Source organism: Aspergillus versicolor (assembly GCF_001890125.1).
Source record: "Aspergillus versicolor CBS 583.65 unplaced genomic scaffold ASPVEscaffold_14, whole genome shotgun sequence".
NCBI lineage: Eukaryota > Fungi > Ascomycota > Eurotiomycetes > Eurotiales > Aspergillaceae > Aspergillus > Aspergillus versicolor.
The window spans coordinates 146,557-174,477 of record NW_024467537.1 but is presented as its reverse complement, the minus strand read 5'-3'; the positions used below and the strand labels follow the sequence as shown (position 1 = coordinate 174,477).

At 52.6% G+C, this 27,921-nt stretch overlaps 12 protein-coding genes across 12 annotated transcripts; 6 read left to right on the top strand and 6 right to left on the bottom strand.

The window, feature by feature from the left end:
- Positions 1 to 788: 788 nt before the first annotated feature.
- Positions 789 to 2,445, bottom strand: ASPVEDRAFT_155574 (uncharacterized protein; the record flags this gene model as incomplete). The annotated part of the gene is made up of 3 exons (XM_040808473.1): positions 789 to 2,042; positions 2,098 to 2,312; positions 2,356 to 2,445. 3 exons carry the CDS (start codon positions 2,443 to 2,445, stop codon positions 887 to 889), a joined length of 1,461 nt encoding a protein of 486 aa, XP_040673566.1. The 3' UTR covers positions 789 to 886.
- A 351-nt stretch (positions 2,446 to 2,796) lies between these two features.
- On the top strand, positions 2,797 to 4,887 carry ASPVEDRAFT_89041 (S8 family peptidase; the record flags this gene model as incomplete). Its single annotated transcript, XM_040818488.1, has 2 exons — positions 2,797 to 4,493; positions 4,542 to 4,887. 2 exons carry the CDS (start codon positions 2,797 to 2,799, stop codon positions 4,885 to 4,887), a joined length of 2,043 nt encoding a protein of 680 aa, XP_040673565.1.
- ASPVEDRAFT_47009 (SET domain-containing protein) lies at positions 4,855 to 6,362 on the bottom strand. Its single transcript, XM_040813683.1, has 4 exons — positions 5,670 to 6,362; positions 5,592 to 5,617; positions 5,441 to 5,529; positions 4,855 to 5,396 (listed from the first exon to the last, which is right to left on the bottom strand). The coding sequence occupies exons 1-4, from the start codon at positions 6,318 to 6,320 to the stop codon at positions 4,957 to 4,959; spliced, it is 1,206 nt and encodes a 401-aa protein (XP_040673564.1). The 5' UTR covers positions 6,321 to 6,362; the 3' UTR covers positions 4,855 to 4,956.
- A 386-nt stretch (positions 6,363 to 6,748) lies between these two features.
- On the top strand, positions 6,749 to 7,520 carry ASPVEDRAFT_374904 (uncharacterized protein). The gene has a single exon (XM_040811487.1). It carries the CDS (start codon positions 6,902 to 6,904, stop codon positions 7,361 to 7,363), a length of 462 nt encoding a protein of 153 aa, XP_040673563.1. The 5' UTR covers positions 6,749 to 6,901; the 3' UTR covers positions 7,364 to 7,520.
- A 1,173-nt stretch (positions 7,521 to 8,693) lies between these two features.
- ASPVEDRAFT_374889 (uncharacterized protein) lies at positions 8,694 to 9,169 on the top strand. Its single transcript, XM_040811486.1, has one exon. It carries the CDS (start codon positions 8,850 to 8,852, stop codon positions 9,120 to 9,122), a length of 273 nt encoding a protein of 90 aa, XP_040673562.1. The 5' UTR covers positions 8,694 to 8,849; the 3' UTR covers positions 9,123 to 9,169.
- Positions 9,170 to 9,437: 268 nt separating this feature from the next.
- On the bottom strand, positions 9,438 to 11,382 carry ASPVEDRAFT_47008 (uncharacterized protein). Its single transcript, XM_040813682.1, has one exon. The coding sequence runs from the start codon at positions 11,242 to 11,244 to the stop codon at positions 9,814 to 9,816; it is 1,431 nt and encodes a 476-aa protein (XP_040673561.1). The 5' UTR covers positions 11,245 to 11,382; the 3' UTR covers positions 9,438 to 9,813.
- Positions 11,383 to 11,482: 100 nt separating this feature from the next.
- Positions 11,483 to 12,364, top strand: ASPVEDRAFT_374817 (uncharacterized protein). Its single transcript, XM_040811484.1, has one exon. The coding sequence runs from the start codon at positions 11,721 to 11,723 to the stop codon at positions 12,192 to 12,194; it is 474 nt and encodes a 157-aa protein (XP_040673560.1). The 5' UTR covers positions 11,483 to 11,720; the 3' UTR covers positions 12,195 to 12,364.
- Positions 12,365 to 14,238: 1,874 nt separating this feature from the next.
- On the bottom strand, positions 14,239 to 15,387 carry ASPVEDRAFT_143044 (elongation of very long chain fatty acids protein; the record flags this gene model as incomplete). Its single annotated transcript, XM_040807889.1, has 3 exons — positions 14,239 to 14,585; positions 14,645 to 14,927; positions 14,983 to 15,387. The coding sequence occupies 3 exons, from the start codon at positions 15,385 to 15,387 to the stop codon at positions 14,239 to 14,241; spliced, it is 1,035 nt and encodes a 344-aa protein (XP_040673559.1).
- Positions 15,388 to 16,630: 1,243 nt separating this feature from the next.
- On the top strand, positions 16,631 to 17,436 carry ASPVEDRAFT_89037 (cytochrome c oxidase subunit VI; the record flags this gene model as incomplete). Its single annotated transcript, XM_040818487.1, has 4 exons — positions 16,631 to 16,824; positions 16,989 to 17,034; positions 17,129 to 17,246; positions 17,318 to 17,436. The coding sequence occupies 4 exons, from the start codon at positions 16,631 to 16,633 to the stop codon at positions 17,434 to 17,436; spliced, it is 477 nt and encodes a 158-aa protein (XP_040673558.1).
- A 689-nt stretch (positions 17,437 to 18,125) lies between these two features.
- On the bottom strand, positions 18,126 to 19,499 carry ASPVEDRAFT_202853 (glycosyltransferase family 15 protein; the record flags this gene model as incomplete). Its single annotated transcript, XM_040809386.1, has 4 exons — positions 18,126 to 18,282; positions 18,345 to 18,963; positions 19,015 to 19,278; positions 19,352 to 19,499. The coding sequence occupies 4 exons, from the start codon at positions 19,497 to 19,499 to the stop codon at positions 18,126 to 18,128; spliced, it is 1,188 nt and encodes a 395-aa protein (XP_040673557.1).
- A 286-nt stretch (positions 19,500 to 19,785) lies between these two features.
- ASPVEDRAFT_57065 (putative gamma-tubulin complex component GCP5) lies at positions 19,786 to 22,527 on the top strand (the record flags this gene model as incomplete). The annotated part of the gene is made up of 2 exons (XM_040815292.1): positions 19,786 to 19,854; positions 19,903 to 22,527. The coding sequence occupies 2 exons, from the start codon at positions 19,786 to 19,788 to the stop codon at positions 22,525 to 22,527; spliced, it is 2,694 nt and encodes an 897-aa protein (XP_040673556.1).
- A 485-nt stretch (positions 22,528 to 23,012) lies between these two features.
- On the bottom strand, positions 23,013 to 27,107 carry ASPVEDRAFT_57064 (phosphoribosylformylglycinamidine synthase; the record flags this gene model as incomplete). The annotated part of the gene is made up of 1 exon (XM_040815291.1): positions 23,013 to 27,107. The coding sequence occupies one exon, from the start codon at positions 27,105 to 27,107 to the stop codon at positions 23,013 to 23,015; it is 4,095 nt and encodes a 1,364-aa protein (XP_040673555.1).
- Between the last annotated feature and the right edge of the window lie 814 nt (positions 27,108 to 27,921).

Here is a 27,921-nt window from a genome sequence, read left to right as displayed (position 1 = left end):
GGAGACGAGCAGGAAGCCGATGGCGACCTTTCCAAGCGTCCTAACTTCAAGATTCTTTACCGCGGAGACGAGCAGGAAGCTGAGGGCGACCTTTCTAAGCGTCCTAACTTCAAGATTCTTTACCGCGGAGACGAGCAGGAAGCTGAGGGCGACCTTTCTAACTAAGATGACGATTAGAAGGCACAGCAAGCAATGCCATACCCTAACAGGAAGCCGGTATGTGCTGCGCATTTTGAGGATCGGGACAAGCTGGAAACGAATAGGCGGATGATTTCAGTTTTATTTGAGCTATTGGTTACTTGGTCTACTATCAATGGCATATTCGGGGAAGAAGCATGTTTCTGTAGCTTTCTCCAGTACTCACAGCTGGCGGGCTCATGGGATCACGGCCGGGCTCAGGAGTCGATGCACTGCGTTTGATTATTCGGGGGTTAGGGCTAGCCACGGCATTCAACTTATGACATTCTTTAGCCAGCATAAATTAAAGCAGTATGGCAAGTACTACAGATCATATAGTATGACTATTTAACAAAGACTGTCTTTTAGTTTCTGTTTCTTGTGCTTTATCCTGTTGGTGTAACTTCCTGCCTGGACGCCAGCGCATGCAGGTGTGGAAAACGCTCTACAACGTCCATATAGAAAGGAGGGAAGAGGTTCTTTCTTCGAAAACAGCTATTTATGGTATATTTATTCCTTGTCTTGCAACTCTGCATTGAATGCTTCGTTTACTATGCAAACGTCGAATGTCGACAGCAGGCTCCGTCTTGAAATGCATAAGAACGCCAACAGATACCAGGTTACATCTCATATTCATCCAGGTCGGCCATCTTACGCCAGTGAGTACCCCTAACATAGTTTAAAAAGACGACGAGCATAACGGCAAGGTTCACATTGGGCGCCACTCGGGCAGCCACACCCGCAGATGGTCGACAAACTGGTTTCGCGCAGTATTTGCAGAGGATAAGGAGGTGCGAAAATCATAGCAATGCTCCGCCTTGGGCAAGATATACTCTACTGCGCTGGAGGCAGCTGTTCCTGTCCCCGTCAGAGGCGTAAGTGACCGCCAAGGGTCGAACTCGCCAACAGTCCAGAAGGTGTTGGAGGGCCGAACATGCCGGCCCCCAGTAGCCCGATTAAGCCGGGCCGTCTCTGGCTGGGCAGGGAGAGCACCTGCATCAATGGCACCGGGAAACTGCGCGTTACAGATGCCAGCTTTGCTATCGTTGGAGAGGATATACTTGGATACAATGGGGTAGGGTTCTGGAGCGGGCCCGGTCCCTGACCCCCATTCCGAGCACACCATCCACATCCACGAGATAAGCGCTTGATCTGCAGCCCTCTTCTGTGATAAATCACACGATAATGGGAGGGAGGAGTTCTGACCGCCGCAGTTGGTCTGGGAATATATGTTGATAATCCCAATAAAGGGTGGCCAGGAGGCGAACCGTTTCGTTAGAGCGTACGAGTCTTCTGTCTTGGGGGTGCGCTCGAGGTAGTCGCAGAGCCCGGGGAGACTTGAATTCCCCCCGGCCATTCCATTGCTCTGGAACTTGTTGTATATAGCTGCTAGTGCTGAGGCGAAGTCTTCGTGCGAGTTATACTCAGCCCCAGGGCCAAAGAACAGCCTCTTGATGGCCGATGCATTGGAGGGCCCGGATGATAGCTGATTGTCCACATACTCTACGATTTGACGCAGGCTTCGAGTACAATTCTCATAGCCGTGGCCGACCATTCCTCGGTACACCTGCTGGAAATACATATTGCCGTTGTTTTCAGCCTCGACTGCGGCGGAGGATGCATAGACAGCGTGGAAGGTCTCGGGGTGTTTGGCCCGCGAAAAGACAGCTCGCGCCCCGGGGTAAGAACAGCCAATCATCACCCATGGAGCAGTGCGAGGGCTGAGGTCTACTCCGGTGTGTGGATGGCGAAAGGTTTGCGCAAATGCTGGAATATCCTCCAGTGCTTGCAGGGTTGTGAGATATTGGAAGTGCTCAAACGGCGTGGTCAGATTGACCGGAAAGGGCACTGACTCGCCAAAGTAACTGATCATGCATTAGTCAATGGGTGTAGCAGAATAGTAGGAGACCAAAGACTGACCGGTGCTCCCAGACGACGCCAACTCCATGGAACTCTCGTAGAAAGTCTACCAGGTACGAGGAGGAATCTCCCAGATAGCGCTCCGCGGTGGGCTCTGCGTTGCTTTCTCCAGCATCGTGAACAAACACTGGCCCTCCTGGGCGGTAATACTGGTAATTCGCCCAGTAGCGGTTTTGGAATGTCCCAACAGATGCGTCGGTATGATCAATTGGAAGCTGAAGAGGTTAGAGTCTGCCATCATCTGCCGGAAGCACTCACAGCTGCATGTCCAACAGTTACCGTCTCACCCAATACGCCCACGGCGATGGTCCACGCAACTAGCGGAAGAATAAGCAGAGCAGACGTCATTCTCAAGTGCGTAGAAACAGATAGAGAGTCAGATGATGGGTTGTTGGACGGTTCAAATGCAGTACACCGGCATCCCTACGTCTTGCAAGGGACTTGGGAAAGCACCGGACGGACTCTGTAGGTAGTACATAGGTAGGATGGAGGCCAATAAACAGACTAATCATCATCGGTATGTTAAACAGTCTCACCGACTTGCAAGCCCTTACTTGGGGTGGTTTCTGGAGTCAAACAGGATCTGCATATGCAAGGGTGATATCAGCCCACGACCTTGATCAGCTGGTTGCTATTTCTTCTGCAAGCATTGTCAAAGTAGAGGCAAAACCGATCTGGTCATGAGGAACTACCCACACAATGCGTCTCTTTCACGCTTTGGTGGTATATCTTGCCATCGGAGCGGACTCAGCGCATGCCATCCTCCGCCGCTCCCATGAGACTCACGACTACTTTGCCCTCCAGCTTCTTCCCCAAGCATCCCCGGAAGAGGTTGCCCTAAGCCTGGGTATCAAACATGAAGGCCCAATTGGTGAGCTCCCAGACCATCATGCTTTCTCCATGGCCAAAGACGGGAACAGCGCCGATATACTGCGGCTGCTGCGAGAGGCGCACAATGCTTCTGAAGTACCCTTTTGGGCATCGAAATTAGCCCCGGCGGACGCTCTTCATAGAAGGATCCCTCCACCGCAAGAGCCACGTGCATCAGAGAAAGCACTTCTCGAACAACCAGATGAGGCTGCAGTACAGGCCCAGGACGAGGCTATTTCACTCCTGGGCATCCACGACCCTTTCTTCCGCGAGCAATGGCATCTACTAAACACAGTCCAGCCTGGGAGCGATCTCAACGTCACAGGAGTCTGGCTAGACGGTGTTTCCGGGGAGGGGGTCACTGTGGCTGTTATCGATGACGGATTAGACCTCGACAGTCGAGACTTGCAGCCAAACTACTACGCAAAGGGGTCGTACGACTTCAACGACCACAGCCCCGAACCCCGGCCACGGCTGGTAGACGATCACCACGGAACCCTTTGCGCGGCGGAGATTGCGGCGGTGAAGAACAATATTTGCGGTGTTGGTGTTGCATATAACAGCCAGATATCTGGAATCCGCATGCTGTCTGGCCATGTAGACGATATCGACCAGGCGGCGGCAATCAACTACGACTATCAAAACAACCACATCTACTCCTGTTCGTGGGGTCCCGAGGATAACGGGATCACAATGAAAGCCCCTGGCATCCTGGTCCAGCGTGCCATTGTAAACGGGGTGCAGAACGGCCGCGGTGGCAAGGGGTCCGTCTTTGTTTTCTCCGCTGGCAACGGGGCCAGTAATGACGATAACTGCAACTTTGACGGTTACACGAACAGTATATACAGTGTTACTGTTGGTGCAATTGACCGAATGGACACCCATCCCCGGTATGCAGAGTCTTGCTCGGCGCAGTTGGTGGTGGCCTACAGTAGTGGCCATGGGCACGGGCTCTACTCGACCGACAACGGGGATCGATGTTTCTCTCTTCATAGTGGTACTTCAGCGGCGGCTCCTCTGGGGGCGGGGGTGATTGCATTGGCTCTGAGCGTGCGTCCGGAGCTGACCTGGCGCGATGTTCAGTATCTCCTGGTCGAAACTGCCGTCCCAGTACATACCTCTGATGGCAGCTGGCAAGATACAGCGGGTGGACGGCTGTTCAGTCACGACTGGGGATATGGCAAGGTAGATGCATATGCTCTTGTTCAAAAGGCTCGCAGCTGGGAACTAGTCAAACCGCAAGCATGGCTTCATTCAGCATGGCAAGAGGTAGACCGTAATATCGTTGAGGGCCATCAAGGACAGTCCAGTTACTATGAAGTGTCTTCGGAGATGCTGCGAGCGGCAAATCTGGTGCAATTAGAGCAAGTCACTGTCACTATCAATGTCAATCACACCCGGCGTGGTGATCTCAGCGTGGAACTCGTCAGCCCAAGTGGCGTGGTCAGTTATCTGAGCACGCCCCGAATGCCGGACCAGCATAGAACAGGCTATACAGACTGGGAGTTCATGTCTGTTGCACACTGGTAATCCCCTCCTCTCCCTATGCCTGCTACAGAAGACTAATGATATAGGGGCGAGTCGGGCATCGGAACATGGCGAGTGATTGTCAAGGACACCAATGTAAATGGCCACACGGGTACATTCATCAACTGGCGACTGAACCTCTGGGGAGAGGCCGTAGATGGCTCCAATCAGCCACTTCACCCATTCCCTGGCGATCCCAAAGAGTACGGAACAGAGGTTGCTGTCATCAGCGCTGCAAGTCCAACAGTTGCCGTGGTTCATCCACCTAGTAATTGGAGCCCAACTAGGCCCTTGAGACCGCCATGTATATGGGTTTGGGGCGCGTTACTTGCGCTGCTAGCTCTCTGCAGTGCTTTTGTATGCTTAGCGTTCAATTGCGTACTCGCACAGTGAATCAAAATAACTCGAATTGCTTTATGGCAGCTTCCGGCGCTGTTTGTACACCCAATCTGTTCGAGATTGCTATCTCTCTTCTAACCGCTTCCCCCAACTCCAATGCTTCTCGAGATTTTCCAGTAACTCTAGAACGTCGCGCATGCTAGAGCCCATATCATCCCACGCCTGAAGCCCATATACGAGGGCGTTACTGGCCATGCGCAATGCGTGGTACCCATCTCGTACTCCACTATAAGTGTGAGCCGCCAGCCGATACGCATCCCCGATATAATAGAAAATCTGCTCCTCTTGGTACAATCTTATCAGGGCCTCCGCAATCTCTGGTGCCGCTTGGCTTCTGTTAGACCAATCTTTAAGCTCCGCAGTATAGTGCTTGATCTGCTGGATCCTGTCGTCTGACAAGAATCGGTCTCCTGGTGGAAGCGTGCAGGCTGCGCAGGAGCAGGTAAATCCCCAGCTCTGGATGGCTGCATGGCGCTTCGCGTACGTTGTCCTCGTGTCAATGTCTAGAGTGGTAAGCGCGAGCTTCATCGTTATCGATGTCACATACAAGAAATGCTAAGTTCTTCGCCAGGGCGGATATCCCGAACAGTGTAAACACTCGCCGTGAGGGTCCTGGGATTGAAATTTAAAATGCAGCTAGGACGATCGATTGTCAGTCTTTCGTCTTACACGGCGGCCTGTATGCTGCCTTAACTGACCTGGGCCGACAGTCATGATTCAACCTCTCCTCGGTGTCAGCGTAGACCAAGACAGCAACTCGCGAAGAGAAAACCCACCGAAGTCTGCGTCAACAGAGCCCTATGTTCTGCTTCCGAGCCCCCAAGCATTACCCCGAAAGCATTCGTGTCCAGGCGATCTTCAATCGGATCCCCTCCAAAGTGGCCCATAAGCCCTAGCACTTCCAGCTTGGTGTCAGCCGGGAGAGCCTCCACGCCGGCCTGCTGCATCTCAAACCGCGTACTATCAGGCAGTTCAGATTCAGCATCTAGGTGGACAATGAGCGCCGGCGGCTCCCTGATGATCAGCTCGCCGCGCTGCAGGAAGCGCTTCGCCACCAGTCCAACGCCCTTGCCTGGGATATCGCGTTGCTCAAATGCATCCACAGCGATTCCGGTGAGTCGATCGCTCAGTTTATGTTTCTGGATAGATTCCCTGAATATGCCTTCCATCTCTGGTGTCGTTAGGAAAGAGATTCCGCGTGATCCTGAGAAGTCAAGGTCGCTGTAGATGCAGTAGCCACCGCTGCAATTGTTGGGCTTGACCAGACAAGTGTCAGTCTGCAGGCTAATGAGTGGACTCACTGGGCAAGACTGATTGAGGAGCAATTGGCTGTAGCTTGTGCTTTTTGTTCCTGCATAACTTCTCTGTATATGAAACGAGAAAGCCACTGTCGAGAGGAAGCAGACGAGGCCGCCTAGAGTGCGCATATTCTCCAAGGCCAGCACGGTCAGTCTGTACAGTCTGGATTGTAAGATGACACCCAGTCTCACTGGTGCATCGGCTTTATAGGCATGAGGGCACATCTGCAGAATTACCCATGCTGGTCGACTCGTCGTGCTGCTCCTCGCTTAGCCTGCCACGCAAGGGGCAAGAGTTACCACAGCTAGGGCAGCATCAGAGTCAAGGTGCGGTGTGCTGCAGAGCACTAGCTACTCTAGGCTCACCGGGAATGCTGGTGACTGTAGATGGTTTATCGTTGTGATTCTTACAATCGCTGTGGTTATGGGGTTCTCATAATTGGATTAGATACTGTCTAACTGATGCACATTTCAAACATAAATACAATATAATCGGGCATATAAAGGTTCTGCAGAAGCAAAACAGCCGTATATCCATCTCTTCCGAGTGCAACGATCAAATCTCATAGTTTGTTGGCGTGATATTGATCCCTGGTGTCCATGTCTGCTTCCCGTGTCGTTTAGCACTCTCTGTTCAGTACTTGATACAGCCAGCAGTAAGAGCGTAAAACGTAAAAACAGCGAGTATATTGGGAGTGGTAATAAAGGAAATGACAGCAGGTGAGATTCCATGCACGGCTCTCTGGCTGGCCTATCCAAGCGGCGGAATGAGGGACAGTGCTAACTCCCAGTTCATTGGAGATTTTCACCGTCTGATCCAGGGAGTATTTCTCGGTGAAGACCTTGATATCCTTTATCTCTTCCAGCACAGCGGAGAACAGGCCAGTGCGCTCCTCCAAAAGGGGACAACTGATATTCTTCCCCCGCCTATGGGCGAATACAGATCGGTAGGACAGCATTTCCTTTGCTTTTCCTTTGCTCTCGTTCCCAAACAGGATTTATCTGTTGTGATTCGAAGCCATTCCTGTCCGAGACTTCGTCCGGGCGTTGACAGAGAACCGACCACATGCCTTGATAGTATCGACAGCACACAGAAAGCGGCGATTAAAAGAATGTGGTCCCTTCTCTGGGTGTTGAATGTCTTGAATTGGATTACATTGCATGGTGTGTGAGTGGGCTTCGTGGGCACGGGGAGTGGGTTCGGCAAGACAAGGCGCAGTCGCTGTCAATGCCGATCTCGAAGTGAAGTTGGTGAGCTATGCTGCTGCAGGTACATGATGGATAGCTCTTATATTAATCAGTTAGATACACTCAAGATGCCAGGGGGTTGACATACAAGCAATATAGAACGAGTGGAAATTGGGATGTCCAGGTTACAGGTCACTGTGAACAAGGTATGTAGATGGCCTGTAGGAACCCCTGGCTTTGAACAGTGTGTTGGATATCACTCGAAGTCTGGCTTTCAAATCGGCAACACAAGTATAATCAGCTTTCGATGGATGTATATAGCTGGTGGTATATGCCATAGTGGTGGTGCTTGTTTGAGTCGCGTAGTGTCTTCTGGACGTCCTTGATGGAATTGAAACTGTCAGTTACGTCCTTTACAGCTTCATGGATAATTTAATGGAATGGGTGTCTACCTTATCTGATCATTCGAGTCGTCCAGGCTCCGGGAGTCTTAACCGTCAATGGACTATATGAAGATAAACTCGTGTCAGTCAATGTACAATAGAGCAAGAATCCAGCGGCTAAGGTGAGCCCACTTACCTGACTGAGTATGCTTGATCTGGACCGGGGGCTAGGAGTGCATACTAGCCAGCTGCCGCGGTAATCCCGGCCTGTATCGGAGGTCAAGACACCACATAAGTGCTCAAAAAAGGCCGGCAGGACTGATAGGATGAAGATGAAGTGCAAAGACAAGACTATGGGCAGATCATAGCGACGAGTGATATAGAAGACTGATATATAGATGAAGAGAATATATACGGAGGGAGATCAGAACAGTCTTGGAGAGGGTATATATAGGCTGATGGTCTCCGTCTTTACTGTCCTGTACAGATCAAGAAAGGAGTTATTCGGGCCAAGAATGACTGTTCAACTGGATCAGATACATGCAAACGAGCTGACAGATCCTGTATGAATCAATGAATCAATGCGTGCAAACGAAGTCGTCGATGCAGGTATCCCAGGGATATGGCTGTTGATCCAACTCTGAGAGTGACACGAGCCGATAGCTCACCTTTCTCTCTCTCGCAACAGCATTAACGTCCAAAAGAGAACAAAGGGACAAGAAAGGACAGGCCAAGATGTCCAGGCAAGTCCAGACAGGGTTGTGGCACAAGCTCATAATCCGTCCTCATGCACGAGCAAACGTCTCTGCTGCAGCAGCGTTACTCCAGGAATCCCTGCAGTCTTGATTCCAAATCATCAATGACTAGAATAGAAACAGTGAGTCTCAGCATCTCCGTCGTAGTCAAATCTCAACCATGTCGATCCCGATCCCGATCCAACCCTTGATCGCGATCTCAGCATAGCCTCAACCCACTCCAACTCCCCTCTGTGTGAAACAGTCCCAGATCTAAACGAGATGGTGTCTTAAGAGAAGAGACTGGGCTTCTTGCCACCTGCACCCTTCCGAACCCACCCACCCGAAACACAATGGAGCTGAGGCGCAGATCGATCCAGTCCACACGAGCCCGATCTCGATCTCGGTTTCGGTCCGGCCGGGGGTACGTACCAGACCCTCTGTGTCACTGCGAGGCGATTGCAACGACGGGACGCCTGAGACTGGCCTGGTGGTCCTTGTCTTGGAGTCCTTGTCTTGGATCACTTTCGGCTCCGAGTGCAGTCTGTGCGTGTTTCGCTGTTTCCACTGGAATTGTTGAATTATTCCTCTGGCTGGGAATGAGCAGATCCTCTTCTACTCCGTAAGATCGGTCGAATTATTGGATGTAGTTCTAATTTACGAGTTCGTCGTCAAGAACCGGATCAACCGTACAGGCAGTGAGTGGAGCATCAGCCAGGGTTAGGGCGAAAAACTCAGAAAACTCAATCCCCCGCCATGCCACGAACAGTAAGCACAGAATACTACGACTACGTACTGTAACCGGCTAAAAGGAAGCAGGCAGAGCCTGAGAGCCAATTCAAGCAACCGAGCAGCCGAGTGGGCGGTTCGGCAGCTTCGGGCTGTTACAAACGGGCGGATCGGATGGAGCACGGCGCCCCTTCATTTCGTGGTCCAACGAGGGACAGGATTGAAATTGAATCATAAGGATATCTGGTCACTGGAATAGGAAGTGGAATCATAATAATACGAAGTCAGAATGGTTTCGTTTGCAGGATCTGCCAGTGATCCGGTCGTATAATACAGCAGGAATAAGTAAAATCAGACAGCTCCAGCATCCAGTCCTGTTTGCCCGGAAAGAAATAAAAAATAAAATAAAACAGAAAGAAATAGAAAGAAAGAAAAAAAAAAGACAAGGATATTGAAACAAACGCTAAATGTACAGCCACCCGGAGACAAAAAACAGCACAGGCCCTAATTTTCAACCAACAACTAAGTAACCAGAAAGAAAAAGAAAAAAGAAAAAAGAGAAAAGAAAATATAGACTAAAGATTAGCATTAGAAATTCTTAATCACCGATTTCCGTTTCCCGCGCAGCATGAAGCCCACAAAGCTCTTCGCCGACGACGAACTCGTGGCCTCCGGCTCAGGCTTGAGCTGTTTCACGCTCTTCTTGCGGCGGGTCTTGGATTTGGAATTCTCCATCTGCGACGTCTGTGCTGCCCCATGATCCGTATGCATGGACCCGTTGGGGGCCGTGCTGCTGCTGCCGACCTGTTCTCGCAGGCTGCTGGCTCCCTTGATCATAGACGCACGATACGGGAGCGGCGGTCGCTTCGCCTTGGCCTGTGAGCCAGCGCCGGTGACACTGGAGAGGCTGTAGAGAGAGCCGGAGCGGCTCCGGCTGTAGGCCGGGGAGCAGTAGGGGCTTGGACTGGCGGTGCGCGAGGCCGACTGGCTGGAGGCGAGCGAGTACTCGGAGCTGGCGGCGGAGTGGGAGATGGAGATGGAGCGGGTGCGAGAGTCGTTTGCGTTTGAGCCCATGCCGGGGTACACCTGGCTGTACGACGGGGCTTGCGTTGGGAAGAGCGAGAAGGTGGCCGTGCTCTGGGCAGATGGGGGTCGGCGTGATGGCTCCCTCTGCAGGCGTCGGCGAGACTCGGTTGCAGGCGTCTGTGGCCGTGAGAAGGACATTGACCGGGCGCCAAAGGACATGGATCGTGGTGCTCGCTCGGCTGGTGCGCTCTGGGGCTCTGTCTCCGTCCGTCCGGGCGAGCAGTCTTGCAGGGTGTCCAGGGCGCTGAGGCTGCCCTTGACTTTGCTGTGGCCTGGTCGAAGCGTGTACCTGGAGCGTCCGCGGTCCATGCTGGTCTCGCTGAGCAGGGGCTGGGACTTGGTTGCCTCGTCGTTGGAATAGACGGAGCCATCTGTAGACGGAGAGGTTGCGGTGGGGGAGATTAGGATTATACTGGGCTTTGCGTGCTCGACGTAGGTGACCTGCTCGGCCACGCAGACATCGCTGTCGTCGTCAGAGTAGGAAGAAGACGAGGATCTCAGCGAGTTCCTCGACGAGGTGAGTGGCTCGGAGGGCACATAGACCGAGGGCTGGAGGAAGATGGGGGATTGCAGGGGTGTCGTAGAGTCGGGAGAGGGCAGTTCAAGGATCATCTCGTCGTCGTCGTCGTCATGGTCGAAAATCGTACACGGCTCCGTCACAAAGGTCGCGGCGCTATTACGCTTGACGGTGTCCATGGATACAGGTCGTGAAGCCTTGCCAGAGGCAAAGGGCGAGAGCAGTCGGGGGAAGGCCGGCCTGTCCACCGGCTCTGCGGTGTCGCTGACGCTCATGATGGAGTCAAGGGTCGCAGACCTCTTGTGCGAGTCCAACGGCGAAGCGTGGCCCTCAGACTCGGAAATGTCCTCCTCGTCGGACTCGTACTTCTGGGGGAGGGACTGGTTGACGTAGCTGAGGTCGAGGGCCAGAGCCATCTTGTATAGAGAAGAGGAGGTATGGGAAGACAGGAAGAGGCAGGGCAGGACAGGGGAGGGTAGATATTAAGAGTAAAGTAAAGGTAAAGAATGGACAGGCCGCAACAGGAAAGAGACTGAAGACCGGCTTATGCTTATTATATTGGGCTTTTCATATATTAACGAGCCGGTATTGCGTCCCACACGGGTGGGCATTGGCATGTTCTCCAGTGGGCCAACAGGTTCCCTCCCCAAGAACGCCCGTAGAGAAGCTAGAACACGTGCAGACACTTCCAGAGAAGCGAAGACGTAAGCTCTCAAACAAGTAACTAAAAGAAACTCTGAGCCTTGCTCTCCATGCGGCGCGGTGGACCAAGCGCGGCCCTTGCAGCTTGCCCTAAGAGATGGACGTGTCAGAAGTCAACAGACCTGGATGACAGGTATTGCGTCTCGATAGTCAGGAGTCAGTAGTCTACGATACGGACAGAGACTTCTGAATGCTGAAATCTCTGAAATCCGAAATCTCTAAATCAGTCAATCTCGCTGATAGTGAGCCAAGCCGCGATCTTCAACCTCAAACACACCAGCACAGCAGATTCCGGTTTTCATTCATGTTTTTTTTTGTTTTTTATTTTACTTTAAACGTCCGGCTCCTCCACTTCTCGAACAGGCCAATGGGAGAATTTCCCCGCCGGCCGTTCCTCCAGATGGACGCTGCCTCCCTGCAGATCCATCGCGTCCTTGCTGGCCCACGCCTGGCCCCGATCGCCTCGGAATGGGGGTTTCAGATAACGAGAGCGTTGCGAGGGTTCGTCATGCACGCTCTCCTTTTGAGCCCGATGTCCTTGATGGCCTTTGTGTCCTTCATACTCAGGGGTCTGGTACGAGGGGGCCAGATTCCGCGACCAAGGAAAGCTGCAGTCCCAGTAGCATTTCCATTCGATCATTCATTGCTAGATCAGCATCACTGATCAGCGTTGGGTTGCATTTATTCCTGTGCGACTGCCTCCGCCACCAACTTGCATAAGAGGGCCAGCCGTTGTGCTGCAGGAACCAGCAGTCGCAGTCTGAAACAGCCATCTCTCTGTGGCTGGCCTCCCTTCAAGCTTGTGCATCGTTTATGCAGGAAAAGCCGGTGCAAATGTGACCCTGCTGCAGCCGCTGCAGCAATATCTTGGAAACTGCAGGTCGAACTGCAGCGCCTTGCTTGCCCTTGACCCCCGTTATTGGCCCAGTCTCCCAGCCTCGACGTTCCATCCCTTCGACACGACAGTCGTCACCCTCTACCCCAGAGACTCGATCACTCGAGGCCATGGCATTGCAGACTGACGCAGGGGCCAAACGGCGCTCTCTCCAGCCTCCCTCCCTCCCTCCCGCTCTGGCAGCAGCATGCTGTTTCATCAGCCCACGTAATGCCACACTTAGCATCACAACATGGCTATGTAGGTTAAGATATGTAAAGGATCCCCCTTGGCCCCTTCCAAGGCTGTCAAACTGTCTGCACGATTAACTCTTCGCGAGTCACGACACGCGAGGGCATACATCCAGCTCACCTCACCGCAAGAACTGCCCAGCCTCCTATTCTGGGCCTCGAAGCCTATCCAATTCAGTAACTGCAGTATTGCGTCGTGTCTGTCCTTTCATGGAGCATGGTCATGCAATTTCCAACGCCATGGCGTCTGGATTCTAATAGCGAGCAGCCACGCGTGTCGGTGTGACAGGTCACCCATCAGCAACGTCAAGACTCTCTCAACCCTGCAGGAAGCTACCTAACTAGGTGGTCTTCATTGGAAGACTCGACCCATGCTCTGAAGAATAATAGATCCCGTAAGAACGCATTTACCCCAAATAGGCCAGTCGAGGAGCGAATCCGGCATCTCCGCCCGGGTCTGTTTCCGCATTGAGGAGACTCTGCTGCAGACCTGCAGGGGTTGTACCAATCGCGAATAATGACTGGATAAGCAGCTTGTTTCTCGCTGGCCAAGACGTATCAGTATCACCGTATCAGTGCAAATGCTGGCTTGCTCCCCTCTTGTTCTCCTTTGCTTCAGAGCTGCTCTCACGCAACGACCGAACGGTGGCCATATCAATATGAAACGCTCTCTCTGTTTTTAACTTCGTCTGCCCCTCTACCTGAAACAGTGCCTGGGCCGGCTTGCCGTGCAGCAGTCGAACTACTGATCATATCAGATTAAACAGTGAGACACCGTCCCGTCCCCGGTCCGCTGTAGTACTCTAAAACCGTTCCTGAAGAGTCAATCAGAGGGATTAATAGCATCAGTAGAGTGCGGAAACATGGAAGGTGAACCGAAACAAGCAGTGATCAGGTACGATGTGTGGGGAAGATGCTTTGCGACGCATGAATAGGAGGTGCTATAATATTGGATGGCCTGTCATACTCTCATATCACATCGTCGACAAATATAGCATCATTGCACCGTTAGGCTTCTCCCTTTCTTCGTTTCGCGCTCCTTCTCCCTGCAACGCGTCCCAAACTCGCATCTCGTCAGTCCTGGATCTTGAGACAGGAAAGTCATGCATTTCTTTTCAAACTATATACAGGAAAGCACACCGTGATTACATTTATGTTGCCGCCATCTATAAATACTAAGAATGTCAAACGAAAAAAGGTCTGCAACCAGCAGCAAGAAGCGAAATGCAAAGAAACCCAAGAATAAACACATGTAGAATACACCGAGACATGGTTCAAGGTATGCCCAAGATCCCACTCTCCATCAGAAATTATCTTAACCTTCATGCAGAACATCCGGTCCAAGCTTTGCAACCTCCGATGCCAAAGCTGCTGCGACATGCATCATCTGGCCGCCACGCACGACCAGTGTCATCAGGGTCATTCATTAAAAGAAATACTTCGGCTCCATAATACAACCACGCAGAAAGAAGTTTTTCTGCGTTGGCTCCGCAGAAGGTGCTGAATGCGGCGAACGTGCGGTTGAACAGTCTGCGGGATCAATACGGGAAATAATCCGCAAGCGACACCCGGCAATGTCGGGTTTACGCCTTGCGGGAGCGGGTGACCGGACCATTGGAGCGTCCTGTCGAAGCGGCAGCGGATCCGTTCGACTTGGGCTTGCCGTTGGCCTCGGCACCGGGAGCAGGGGCCACCTCGTATCTCGCCATGTCAATAACGGCCTGCTTGCCAGTGTTGCGGCGGGGACGGCCAGTCTTGGCGGCCTTGTTGTAGGTGACAATGTAGAAGGAGATGAACAGAACGAGGTAAGAGGTGAGAATGCCCATTCCAGCGAAAGCGGCGAATTCCTCTCCGGCACAGTTGCCCATGTTGGGAGCCCAAGGGAAGTAGGTCGAGGTGAAGTAGGTGTAGGACGCGAAGTAGACGAACACTAGTAATTGCATTGATTAGTTACAGGTCCGGTCCATCGCAGGTCCGTAATTTACTCACCAAGGTCAATAACGAATTGGATAATCTGGAGAACGGTGATGTACTTCTTCCACCAGATGCGAATGCCACGGGCGCTCTGGAAGTAGTACCAGTACATAACAACGTGCACCAGGAGGTTGATGGTGATGGGCACCCATTGGACAGCCGTCAGACCAATCAACTGGGTATAGCACAGGAGAGCAGTGGCACCGTGGTGGTAGGTGTGGAGGAAGGTCAAAGGCTTCTTCTTCAGGAACAGGAAGACGGTGTCGAGGAATTCGAGGTACTTGTTCAGGTAGTTAAGCTGTATCACGCATTAGCGGGCCGGCTCCGTCGGCAACAAACATTCGCACACTCACATAGTACAGGACAATCAGGGGCTGCGTCCACCCACCGCGGTGGTCGCAAATGGAGTAGAAAATTCCATTGTGCCAGATGGTAGGCAGAAGTTGCTCAACAAAGAGCGCCAACAGAATGGCGCTGGCGGCAGTCAAGACGAAGTTGTGGATCATAAACAAAGTGTTGAGCTTGAAGGCCGGGCGGTTCTTCATAAGCTCGCGTCCACCGAAGATGGTCACGTAGTAGACGATGAGCATGGCAGCCGTCTCGGGAAGAGTAGACATGGGCGTCTTGCCCTCGGCGAAGCGAAAGTCATTGGCAGGGTAGCCCATCACAACCTCGAAGGCCTTGTTGAAGATCGGCCATAGCTCAACGCCAAAGGGCCGATCGACAGTTGGCTTCGGAAGGTTCTGCAGAAACTCCATTGCTGTAATTATATAGAATGCCGGACGGCTGTATAGTCTGTATGATTGCGCAGAGACAGAATTGCACTGAAACCGCAGTCGAGCCCGTCAAAAGTGCAGAGAAGGACTGTTCAATTTTTTCGTTGGGGATGCTGACGGGGCCGGTCGCAATTAGGAGAACCGGAATTAAAAGCGATGCGAGGGCAAAGTGAGAAAAGGGAGCGATTGAAGCAAAGAAGGAAAGAAAGACCCCGGGAGGACGGGCGTCTGAAGTTGAGATGCGAACCGAGCGAGAAATTGGGGAAAGAGAAGATGGAGCTGGCGATGGATGGACGGGCGTGTCTTTTTTGGCTCCAGTTGCTCTCCGCCGCGTCCGTGGTGCCCGTCCCGATGCGGCTAGCGCCAGATTAAAGGGGCAGATCACGTGCAGCTACGAAACCAGTTGTTGAGCAGCTGAACTCCAGATGGATTGTTGCAGTTGGTTGTAGTTGCAGGGAGGAGTTGCAGTAGTTGCAGCTCTTGCATTCTATTAAGTACCCATTGGCTTCTGCAGAAGGGCTGAAACATCCATGGATGGGGGAAGGGAGTTCCCAACTCAAGTATCACTTTCACATGCAAACCATAAACAACTCGGCAATTAAGTGGGATAGGTAATCACGGATTCGGAGGGTAAACAGAGTTTGTAGCAGTAGACTGTGTAAATGGCATTCCTTGGCATCTTCTTGATATCCATTGTTTACAGTGTCCACTCGTGTAGTTGTCGATGGTGTCGAAATATATATCGCGGGGATTCTCAGATAGACCCGGCGACCAGCGTCGCTAAACTTGAAGTGCTATCCCAATACCACTGTCTAGCTAGAAATTAACAGTCTATTATAGACTAGCATAAGCTCATTAATGTAGACTACTTTGTAAAATGAGAAGTAAATGGCTTCGTTTTCTTCAGTTCGGGATTCAAAGAAACTGGCCAATCACAGCCGAACAATAGAAATCAGCAGCCTCAGGCCGCCATGTCGGGCCCAAGCGGAATGCCGCCTGAGCGAGCAGATCCAGGCACCAAGGCAGCGACCAACCGACCAACCTGCGATGCGATAATGACCGGACATGAGTGCCTCAGGCCGCCACACCTCACACCACCCGCCCGCAAAAAACCTAGCGTCGCTCTCCGGCTCAACCTCATCCTCATTTCGAGTTCGTCAACACCTTGTCCCGTCTTCCAGCGTCAATTCGTCTCCTCTCCCCCGCCACAAACTTCCTCTTCGCCATGTCTTCCTTCTCCGTCTTCCGTCTCGCGACGCGCGCCGTCCGCCCTTCCGGCCTCTTCAGAGCTTCTCAATTGCCCCGGACCCGGGTGCAGACTCCCGCTGCTCTCGCCTTCGGCCGCCCGGCTTTCAGTACATCCATGAAGCTCCGCTCCGGCCAGCACGACGATGAGACATATGAGCAGTTCTCTGCCAGGTACGCTACCGCAATCTGCTAGCCATTGGGCCAGCTGAGGCCCAGCCGGGAGCCTTGATCGTCGGTCGCAGGGGAACAGCTCAGCGGGTGCCAGCTGACTCCTGTCTCCCCGGATCGGTCCGCCAACTTCAGTAGCAATTCAACTAACATTGGGCCAATTCTAGATTCGAGAAGGAATTCGATACTGTGCAGGATGTTTTCGAGCTCCAGGTACGTCAATTGCCGAAGACGCGGCCCGACAGGGTGACAATGCGTCATCCAATCGTATGAGGGTTCGTTACTAACATCACCTGTTTCTAACCAGCGCAACCTGAACAACTGCTTCGCTTACGATCTCGTCCCCTCTGTTGAGGTTCTCTCCGCTGCCCTCAAGGCCGCCCGCCGCGTCAACGACTTCCCCACCGCTGTCCGGATCTTCGAAGGTGCGCAATAACACCCCCCCGAACGCTGCGGCGTTGTACCAGAATTAGAAATATACTCACATCGTCAACAGGTGTCAAGGCCAAGGTTGAGAACCAGGACCAGTACAAGCAATATCTCGAGGCCCTCGAGGGGCTCCGCCAGGAGCTAGGCGTTGCTCTCCGCGAGGAGCTCTACCCTGGTGAGGAATAGACGTCGAGTCCATTGCAGGAAATTCACGCGAATTTTCACCATCGTGTTAATCCCGTCCGGTTGGCGAGATAAGAAAGCTGTATACATACTCTAGAATGCAGTTGCGAGAGTTGTGTTGTGTTGTGTTTCGGGTGTCGTATGGAGGTGCATCATTGCTTTCTATACCAGTGCTACGACGAGCTTCCTTTGACCTGTGATCCTTTGTTCCTTTTGAGCAGCTGCTGTACTCTACTGAAGACATCTATAAAGACATATTGTTCTACTTATTTGTGGGTTTTGAACATGTACAGACTGGATTGACTCGGCGGGAGATAATTAGAGGGTAAAGGGTAAAATCTGCTATAATACAGGAAGGGGAAATTATTTCCCAGCGTTTCTCTTTGTATACTGCGGATAACTGGTACAACTGAAGGAAATAAACAGGATGACCAGAAGAGGACAAGATACATGAAACATTGCAAAGTAAGCGCAGAACCAATCGCAATTAAACGCCACTGAAACAACTATAGATTTTGAAACATGCAATATCGTCAGTCCTAATGATGCAAATTCAAATAAAAATGTCAATTCTGACCGTATTGTCGCAAGCCAATTTATAGGGAACGCCCGGACGAAGAAATGGTATGATATATTGTTATTTGAAGCGCTTTCTGGGTATAAAAAAGAAAACCTCATACTTCGAGGCTGAATCAGTGTGTTCCGACGTGCTTGAAGTAACTGGGCCGGCAGTCTTCCTTGGCGAGGAACGATGCGCCGTCGTAGAATTTACCGGGTGTGCAGCCGGAGCATTTGGGCGAATTGGGGCAGTTGAAGTATGGGATATGACGGTATCCAATATCGCGGAACCTATATCAAGCAGTCGTGTTAGTTGATATTTACTAGTTTCTTTGCCGGGATGTAGTACTCACCAATGGACGTTGGCGGCATCTGCGAACAGTCCTACACCGATTGAGTGGACAGGAGCGTCACCCCATCTTTCATAGAAGAAGCCACCAGCGTGGTCGAGGTAGTCAAAGTAAGCCGAGTATTTGTCGCCCCTGAAGAAGTCCATGTCGCCAATCTCGAAGTTGGACCAGAAATGGCAGGTCGAGTATCCGTTGGCATCGCGGGTGTGTTCGGGTCGGAGTTGATCGTCAGTCAACCATGCCATCATGTTATTATCGGATAGGTAGGACGGGTTTGCGGCGAGGAACTCTTGTGTCGTTGGCCAAAGGTTCGGGATACTCTCAGGTGCGTCGAAAAGGTTGATCGTGAAGCCGTAAGTCTTGTTGCCGTCTTCCATGAACCGGAAGATATCGTAGTCAACGTCGCAGAAGAACTGGACTTTGGGTTCAATGCGCCAGTAGTAGCGGTACTTCTCTAGGGAGGGGTGTTTGTAGAACATGCCGCTGTTCCAGCGGCACATCTGGTGGTAGGAGACCTTATCGGCGTATTGGAGACCCTGCTCTTTCAGGAGCTCCGCGGATTCTTTGAAGAGGTCCATGTCGATATAATTCGGGACGTCCCAGTGCTCTTTAGGAACCAGCTCTGGAGAAGGGTCAATTGTATGTCACGGAAGAGAGGTTCAGGGTTATATACCATATTGGCATTTGGCTTTGGTCTCGGCTTGCGTTCGCTTCTTGAACTCCGCGGTGAACGGCTTGTCGTTGAAAAAGATATAGGGGTAATTGAACTTGGAGTTCCAGGTCCTCTCCAAGTCGCGAATGCTAGGAATCAGCTCGTCGAGCTCCTCGTTCCGGACGAGGGAGATGATGGCTGCGTTGGTTCGGGCGGAGTCGGTGCTGTCAGGAGAGTAATCGTGCTCGTCGGCGCGCCACAAGTAGCCCTCGGGCTCACCGGTTACTATAATTCCGAAGACGCTATGTTAGGCAAGGATCGAACTAAGACCATTGAATCTCGACAAGAGTTTACGTACTTTGTTTGAGCGGATCGGACTTCATGCCATTGTACGGGCCTGACCCCGTCCCAACATACGAGGTGCCTCTGTTCATCTGGAACACCATGAAGATCACAAACACCACGCATGCCGCAGAGAGCACGCGGATAGGTCTAGCGACAGCCATGTTGACTGTCCTCGGGAGAAACGACAGCGTCCGTGAAGGGTGGCAATTGCGAGAGCGTGAGAGAGAGCCTGGAGAGCAGTGAAGAGTCTCGAATTGTCCTTTTTGACTCGCCGCCGCCTTGGCCCGATCGGGACTAGCGCGCTCCCTCCCCCGCCAAATCGGGCAAGACATCAACCTTCCCTCTACCTCGACCAACTTTACTTATGTCACTCATCCTTCCCTCTTCAACGATGCGTTGTCCTTGCTCTTCCCATGTGCCATCGAATAATCCCGCCTGACGTTGATCATGGCCGCCGCTGGTACCCAGAAGGCCCTTACGGAAGAACTGATCGTTGCTGTCGCGAAGACGGACAAGGTACGCGTCATCGAGTTTCGGACTTGGCTGCCACTAATAGGTCTGCAGAGCACTCCTCGTTTCCGGAATGTGAAACGTCGCGTCGATGAAGCTTTAAAGTCATTTCAACATGCACGCACCGACCAGTTTGCCGTCGCGAAGCAGCTCGAGGGACTGCAAGAAAAGTTCCAGGTTCTCAACAGAGACGACCTGGCAGACGCTCTCCGGCCAAGACTAGCGGAACTGGATGAGCACCGCAGCTCCGTGTTTCCGGAGATCCTATCATTTCTTCTACAGCTCGCTGATCGACCGGCACAGCTCTCGAGGGTGGAACGGATCGAACAGCTCCAGCCCGAAGAAGAGGAGAAGCAGCTCTCTTGGACGGATTTGGATGCCTCTGAGACTGCTTACTGCGACGAGGATATTTGGGAAAACGTCGACTATGGCGCCAGCTCGTCTGACGAAGATGATATTTCATCGATATCTAGTGGCACTCAGCCTGCTCCAAGCTTTACACAACCGACTATAGAAGACGACTACGTGATTCCAGACGACATCTTCTCCTCTGGCGAGGATGGCGTTCTGGTGACCTCGATTACAAGTGCCCAATTTTGGAGGGATGTACACTCCGCAGATCCTCCCACAGCTGCGAAAGAATCTTCCCGGACAATAACAGAACTGCAAATGGTCAGAGAGGTGATATTCATGCTACAAGGCTTACCTACATCCCTTTTATGGCGTCTTGATGGTAGTGTCGAGGTAGACCGCAGATACACTCTTGCTCACCTATCTCAAGAAGTGCTCTCATCCATATTGCGCTCGATAGGTGACTGTGGAGCTAAGATTGACATTCTAAGGCAATTTGCGAAGACACCACAATCTGCTGCCTGTATGCAAACATTTCATCGCAGTATCGAGGATCGCTTGCACAAATTTGACAAGTTCCTGTCCGATGTACAGGAGCGATATCTGTCTCCGAGTTCCTCTGTGGCCATCAGCCTCCTTCACTTGTCCGATGATGTCCAGCAAGAATCCAAACTCCTTGTGCTCCTAGCTGATCTTGTTTCCAGCTTTGATCAAACTGCAAAGAATGACATCCAATTCTTGGATTTATTGTTTGACTTGGTTTGCATCACGCAAGCTACTGGCGATGATGAGAACTTCGCTGTCCTGGCTCACATTTTCTTCTTGTGTTTTGAAACTTATGCTCGGCCGCTTCGCAGCTGGATGGAAACGGGAACGTTAGAACCTTCTTTGTTTATAGCAGAGAATCCCGGAAAAGGCGACCTGCGGACTTTATGGCACGATTGGTTTACGTTGGATATCCAAGCAAAGGCGCCAAGCGTGCCCAAATTCATCCGCCCGTTTGCCCACAAGATCTTCATTACTGGCAAGAGCATGGTCTTTCTGAAGCGTCTGAATATGGCCCAGAGCTTGGACGCACCGGGAAAAGCTTCTTTGACCTTTGAAGATGTCTACCCTTCTAACTCACCATCACTCTGCCTTCCATTTTATGCACTACTCGAATCTGCCTTGAGTAACGTTGTCAACGAGCACCATCTATTTACATCATCTCTGCTGCGAACGGAGCTCAACGAGCAATGCGGGCTCTGGCTGTCACTCCAGGCACTGGAACATATCCACCTCTGCAAGGATATGAGTCTGTTGGGGCCCATCGACACTAAAATATTTGAACTGATCGATCGAGGAAAGGGCGGGTGGAGCGACAGGTTTCTACTCACAGAATTTGCACAAACTGCATTCAGCGTCCTACCTTTTATCGACCCAAGTCGGCTCATCGTCCGATCCGCTAAACGTTCTGACAACCGCAGCCGCTCCGTGAAAATTCTTTCCAGCTTATCCTTCGACTACGTCCTTCCCTGGCCTGTTGCTAACATAATTACGAAAGACGGCATGGCCGCCTATCAACGCCTATCAACCTTCCTCATGCAGATCCGAAGGGCGAGATATACCGTCGTAAAACAGCGCCTCCAGTACTCCGATCAAGATTCACACTCAAAAGGCAGGACTCTCAGCTACGCCATCCGGCATAATCTGCTCTGGTTCCTCAACGTCATTTACAGCCACCTAACAAGCTTTGTTATATCATCTACCACCGAGTCGCTACGCAAATATCTTTCAACTGCCAGCGATGTCGACGCTATGATAGAAGCCCATCGCTCATACATGGCGTCTTTAGAAGAGCAATGCTTGCTCTCCAAGAACCTTCACCCCCTCCACCAAGCAACACTCACCATCCTTGACCTTTGCATTTCCTTCGGAGACCTCCATACCTCGCGGTTCCAGCATCATACCTCGCTTGACCCAACACGAACGCCACGGAAACAAATACCTGGCAAACCATTCAAAAGTGGATTGACTCCGACGCCTCGCAAAACCCGCTACGAGTATTCCTACGGCGACGAAGATGACTCTGACTCCGATGAAGGTCTCGACGAAACAGACTCGCAATCCGAAGATGAAGACGGTGACACTTCGCCCGATCGTCGTGGCTCAATCCATGAAGCTCAATATGTGCAGCGGCTGAAAGATATCCGAATCCAGTTTAATCACCTTGTTGCATTCATGGCAGCAGGATTAAAGGGTGTTGGGCGCGTCGATGGGCAGGTTAGCTGGGAGATGTTGGCCGAGAAATTAGAGTGGAGGAAGGAGAGAACCGCTGGGTGGTCTTGAATTGGTATCGGTCGGTGTTAATTCCTACTTATTACTACTGCAATATTCTTGTCTTGTTTTATTAAGCTATGGTGTTGGTTTTTATGTCTTTATCTGATGTGATGGATGGCGTTCTACAGGGCATTGGCGACGGTCTTAAAAGGAACAATCATGCAATGAGACACGATATAGAATGAGATGTTATGTGCCAGCTACTGGTTCTACTTGGATAACGCAAGATTCAGAATAAATGGACTTCATTTATTTAACTCTAATGTATCTGATATCAAATAAGTTCATTCTTTTGCAATATTCAGGTCATCCCAGCGTAGCATACCATAATTTTCTCGGCTCCCATATAGTAATACCTAAGTACAAACGTACATGCAAGCATGCGTGCATAACTCAACAGCGCAAAATAAGACGCGGAGTAAATCGACAAACAAACAGATCTTTTTTCGTTCCAAGATATAAGAAAGAAGAAGATGATGAAATAACGAAACAAATCAACCAACCCAGCGTCTGGCACTGAAGAAAATGCGGCCCCATGGCCCAATGTCGCCCCATTCCGCTGCACGGGCGGGCAGCCAGCTCCCAATGCCGTTCATGACGGTACGCTCGGGGTGCGGCATGATCGCTAGGACACGGCCGTCGGCGCTGCGTACACCGGCGATACCCTCGGGACTGCCGTTGGGGTTGAAGGGGTACTTCATTGTCGCCTTGAGAGTGGCGTTGTCGACGTACTGGACGGGTGCGAGGCCTTGAGCGACGAAAGAGGATGCGTCGGTGGGCGGGACGGTGGTTGAGGAGGTAAATGAGGCGCGGCCTTCGCCGTGGGCGACGGCGATGGGGAAAGAGGAGCCGTGCATGCCATGGAGGAAGACGGAGGGGGAGGATGGGTCGGGATCGGAAATGCGGACCATGGCGACGCGGCCTTCGTATTGCTCTGAGGTGTTGCGCTCGAATGTGGGCCAGTTGGAGGCGCCGGGAATGAGGGTGGAAAGACGGGAGAGGAATTGGCAACCGTTGCAGACACCGAGGGCGAAGGTGTCGGGGCGTTGGAAGAAGGTCTGGAATTCGAAGCGGGTGGTCTCATGCAGGAGCACGGACTTGGCCCAACCCTGGCCGGCGCCGAGGACGTCACCGTAGGAGAAGCCACCGCAGGCTGCGAGACCGACGAAGCTGGAGAGGGAGACGCGGCCAGAGATGATGTCAGTCATGTGGACATCGATGGCGGCGAAGCCGGCGGTGTTGAAAGCAAAGGCCATTTCAGCTTGACTGTTGACACCTTGTTCGCGGAGAATGGCGACGCGAGGCTTGTTGGTGAATGGCGACATGGATGTTAGGCTGGTGAGGAAGGGGAGGGCGCGGTCCTTGGGGTCAAAGGTTGGGTTCCAAGAGAGACCAGGGTCTGCGTCGTCGAGGATGTTGGCGAATTCCTGATCAGCACAGGCGGCAGTATCACGCATCTTCTGCATTTGGTAGGATGTGGACGCCCAGGTTTGTTGAAGGTTGGCACGGGTGTTGCGGTACACCTGGCTGGCCTTGTAGTAGACAGCGAGGTTCTGCTTGGGCCTCTCAGAGACCCGACCGATCTTGTGAATCAGGCCAGCGGGAGGACCGCAGGTAGCGAAGCATGAGCGGAATTGGATTTCGTGCTCCTTGCGGACCTGGAAGACGGCTCCGAGCTCTTCGTTGAACAGGGTCTCAACCATGCTGTTGGTGCTGAGGTCAGGGCAGATGTTGTCAAGCATGATTTCGAGACCGCAACGACCAGCAAACATCATCTCCACGAGGGTTGTGAAAAGACCACCATCCGACCTGTCGTGGTAAGCAAGGACGATACCAGCTTCTTGCAGCTGCTGCATCGCATCGAAGTAATCTTTGAAGATCTCGAGGTCGCGGATGTCGGGACATTCTGAGCCAACTTGGTTGAATACCTGCGCGAGAGCGGAACCGCCGAGGGCCCGTCGTCCGAAAGACAAGTCGACGAACATGAGCACTGTGTCACCAACATCCTCGGGGTGGCGAAGGGCAGGTGTCCACGTCTTGCGGTAGTTCTGTACAGGTGCAAAGGCGGAAATCACGAGAGACATGGGAGCGGTGACTTCCTTCGCGCCAGAATCGTCCTTCCACTTCATCTTCATGGACATGGAGTCCTTGCCGACTGGAATACTGATACCGAGTTTCGGGCAGAGCTCCATACCAATAGCTTCCACGGCTTCATAGATAGCAGCACCCTCTCCAGGGTGGCTGCTGGCGGACATCCAGTTGGCAGAGAGCTTGACGCGGCTCAATCGATCGACAAGATCGGCGGCGGCGATGTTCATGAGCGACTCCGCAACGGCCATACGGGCAGATGCTCCAGCGGAGATCAGGGCAAGAGTGGGCTTCTCACCCATGGCCATAGCCTCACCGGTCGTCAACCCTTGAGTGAGGGAGGTAGCAGTAACGGCAACATCGGAGACCGGAGTCTGCCATCGGCCTACCATCTGGTCGCGCGCAGTAAGGCCACCGACTGTTCGATCGCCAATGGTAATGAGGAAAGACTTGGAGCCAACGGCAGGGAGGGAAAGGACCCGGTTAGCAGCTTCGCCGATAAGCTCGGCGCGCTTTGGCGCAAGCGAGGGGAGATAGGTGGTGAGGCTGGAGTCCACAGCAGGGAGCTTCAGTTTCCGTGAGTCCACAGTGCGAGTCATCCTTGGAGGCTTGCCGAAAAGCACTGACAGGGGCAGGTCGATGACTGATGGGTGCTCCTTGGACTCTCGGTCGAGGAGAATCAGTTTCTTGTCCTCCTCGGAGGTTCCACCTCCACGACCGACAACAGAGAAGCCGCAGCGTTCACGGTGGCAGATGGCCGTGAACTTGTTCATGCTATCCTCCCCGATAGCCATCACGTATCTCTCCTGTGCCTCGCAGCACCAGATCTGCATGGGGCTCATGCTCTTGTCTGCGCTGTCAATCTCGCGTAGCTCAAAAGTGGCACCCAAGCCCGAATCGTGGATCAGTTCGGGCAGAGCGTTGGAGAGACCACCAGCGCCAACGTCGTGGATGAACTTGATAGGGTTGTTGTCACCCATGGAAACACATGCGTTGATGACCTCTTGCGCCCTGCGCTGCACTTCGGCGTTGCCTCTTTGCACACTGGCAAAATCAAGATCGACCGAACCTTCACCAGAGGTGATACTGGAGGCGGCACCTCCACCAAGACCGATGAGCATGGCGGGACCACCCAGAACAACGAGGAAAGCACCAGGCTTGACGGCATCAGGCTTCTTGATGGCATGTTGGGGACGAACGGTTCCAACACCACCAGCAATCATGATAGGCTTGTGGTAACCACGCACCTCTTTTTGCCCATCGCCAACATCAATTTCAGTTGTCAAGGTACGGAAGTAACCGGAGATACAAGGCCGACCGAATTCGTTGTTGAACGCGGCACTTCCGATGGGCGCTTCCAGCATAATGTCCAAGGCGCTGGCGATGTGGTTGGGCTTACCGACGTCCAACTCCCAGGGCTGTTTGAAGCCTGGAATGAGGAGATCGGACACACAGTAACCGGCAAGACCAGCCTTAGGTTTAGAGCCACGTCCAACAGCCCCCTCGTCACGGATCTCACCTCCGGATCCCGTGGCAGCACCCGGGTAAGGGGACACTGCGGTAGGGTGGTTGTGAGTTTCCACCTTGGCGAGGAAATGGACGAGCTCCTTTGTGTGGTTCCACTCTCCAGTTGTGGTGTCAGGGGCCCAGAAGGCGGAGTCGAACCCTTGTAGGACGGCAGCGTTGTCGCTGTATGCGCTCACAGTGTACTCAGGACTCTTCCGGTGGGTGTTTCGGATCATGGAAAAGAGACTGTTGGGCATCTCCATCCCATCAATTTTCCAGGAGGCATTGAACTGCTTGTGACGACAGTGTTCCGAGTTAACCTGGGCGAACATGAATAGTTCGACATCGGTGGGGTCACGGGCGAGCGGGCCATTGGGGCCATAGGCGGCGGCGAGGTAATCGATCTCAGACTCTTCCAATGCCAGACCCATGCGCTTGTTTGCTTCCTGCAGCACTTCCTTCGGGGACTTGTCACTGCCGCTGAGGGGAACGGTCTCGAGGGGCAAGCGGCTGTGTTCGGAGAACATCAGGTGCAGGTCGGGCTCGCTGTCACTGATCAACTGAGTCATCCGGTCGTGGAGGACATCCTTGAAACCAGGCTTGTACTCTCCAAGCGCGGGACGGAGGCAGGAGATCTTGATACCACGCTCGATGCGCTTCACGTAGTTTTTCAACCCACATACTTGGGCGATGCCAGTGGCTTGCGAGCTCCACGGCGAGATCGTTCCGGTTCGAGGGAAAACGTAGAAGACATCAAATTCGCCGTCTTCGGCACTGAATGTGGGCGGGATGTCGGTGATATCTCCGTAGTGAAGGAGTTGTTGGAGGACGTCTTGTTGGAATTCGGCGAGACGGTCTGAGGTGTGGACGTAATGAATCCATTGGGCACGGACATCCTCCGCGCCGATAGACGTAGCAATCGCCCGACCACGAGAGCGGGAGAAAGCAACGGAGCCCGGGAGGGCAAAATCCGCCGAGTTGAAGGGAGAAACCATTGTGAGAGTGGTTGACTCAACGGGGAGTTCGGAGGTTGGCGAGAGTAGGCGGGGAAGTCGAGGGAGGGATCGAGACGAGGACCAATGAAGACCTCGAGTTTGGCTGGAGCGATGATACTCCTCGACGAGCGAGCTCCGACTGATTAGGGCGTTCAGCGAGGAGAAGAGCTGGGCTGCTCGTCGTCTGGCGGCGGGAAAATTCACGATGCTCGATTTCTGCTTGAGAACCCCGCGCTAGTCCGCTTCCGGCTTATCGGCTTATCATCACGTGCTGTCGTTCACTATCGCCGTACGCGTTTGTAGAAAAGGTTCAAACTTGAACTTAGGTATGTAGGATTGCATTACGTCGATTAAGAGCTGGAAAGATCCATCGGAAGAAGGATTATTTGGTGATTGGTGGTGGTGGTGGTAGTGGATGACCGAGATATATATCGCAGCCCACAGCGGAGCATATAGTATATAACGGTGCAGGGTGGATACAGCAATATTGACCCAGAAGGCTAAAAGTCTGGCAAAAATAAAATATGTCCTGCTGGATCACTTTCTATATCTCCGCGTTCCCCTTTTTCTTGCCCTGACGTTTTGCTGTTGCAGTTTCCGACCTTGGAAACGGAGGGTATTACCGTATCTGGCGATATGCCCCGTGGCGCAAGGCGAGTCTTGGCACGGAAAGCTGGCCGAGACTGAGCTTGGGCCAATTTGATGGCAGTTTCTGCTTTTGCTTTTCTTTACTCACTTCAGGGCTGCCTTGCTGTCGATGCCTTGCAGTCGAAATCAATCGTTACCGCGAAGAGAAGGTGATTGAGAGGTGATC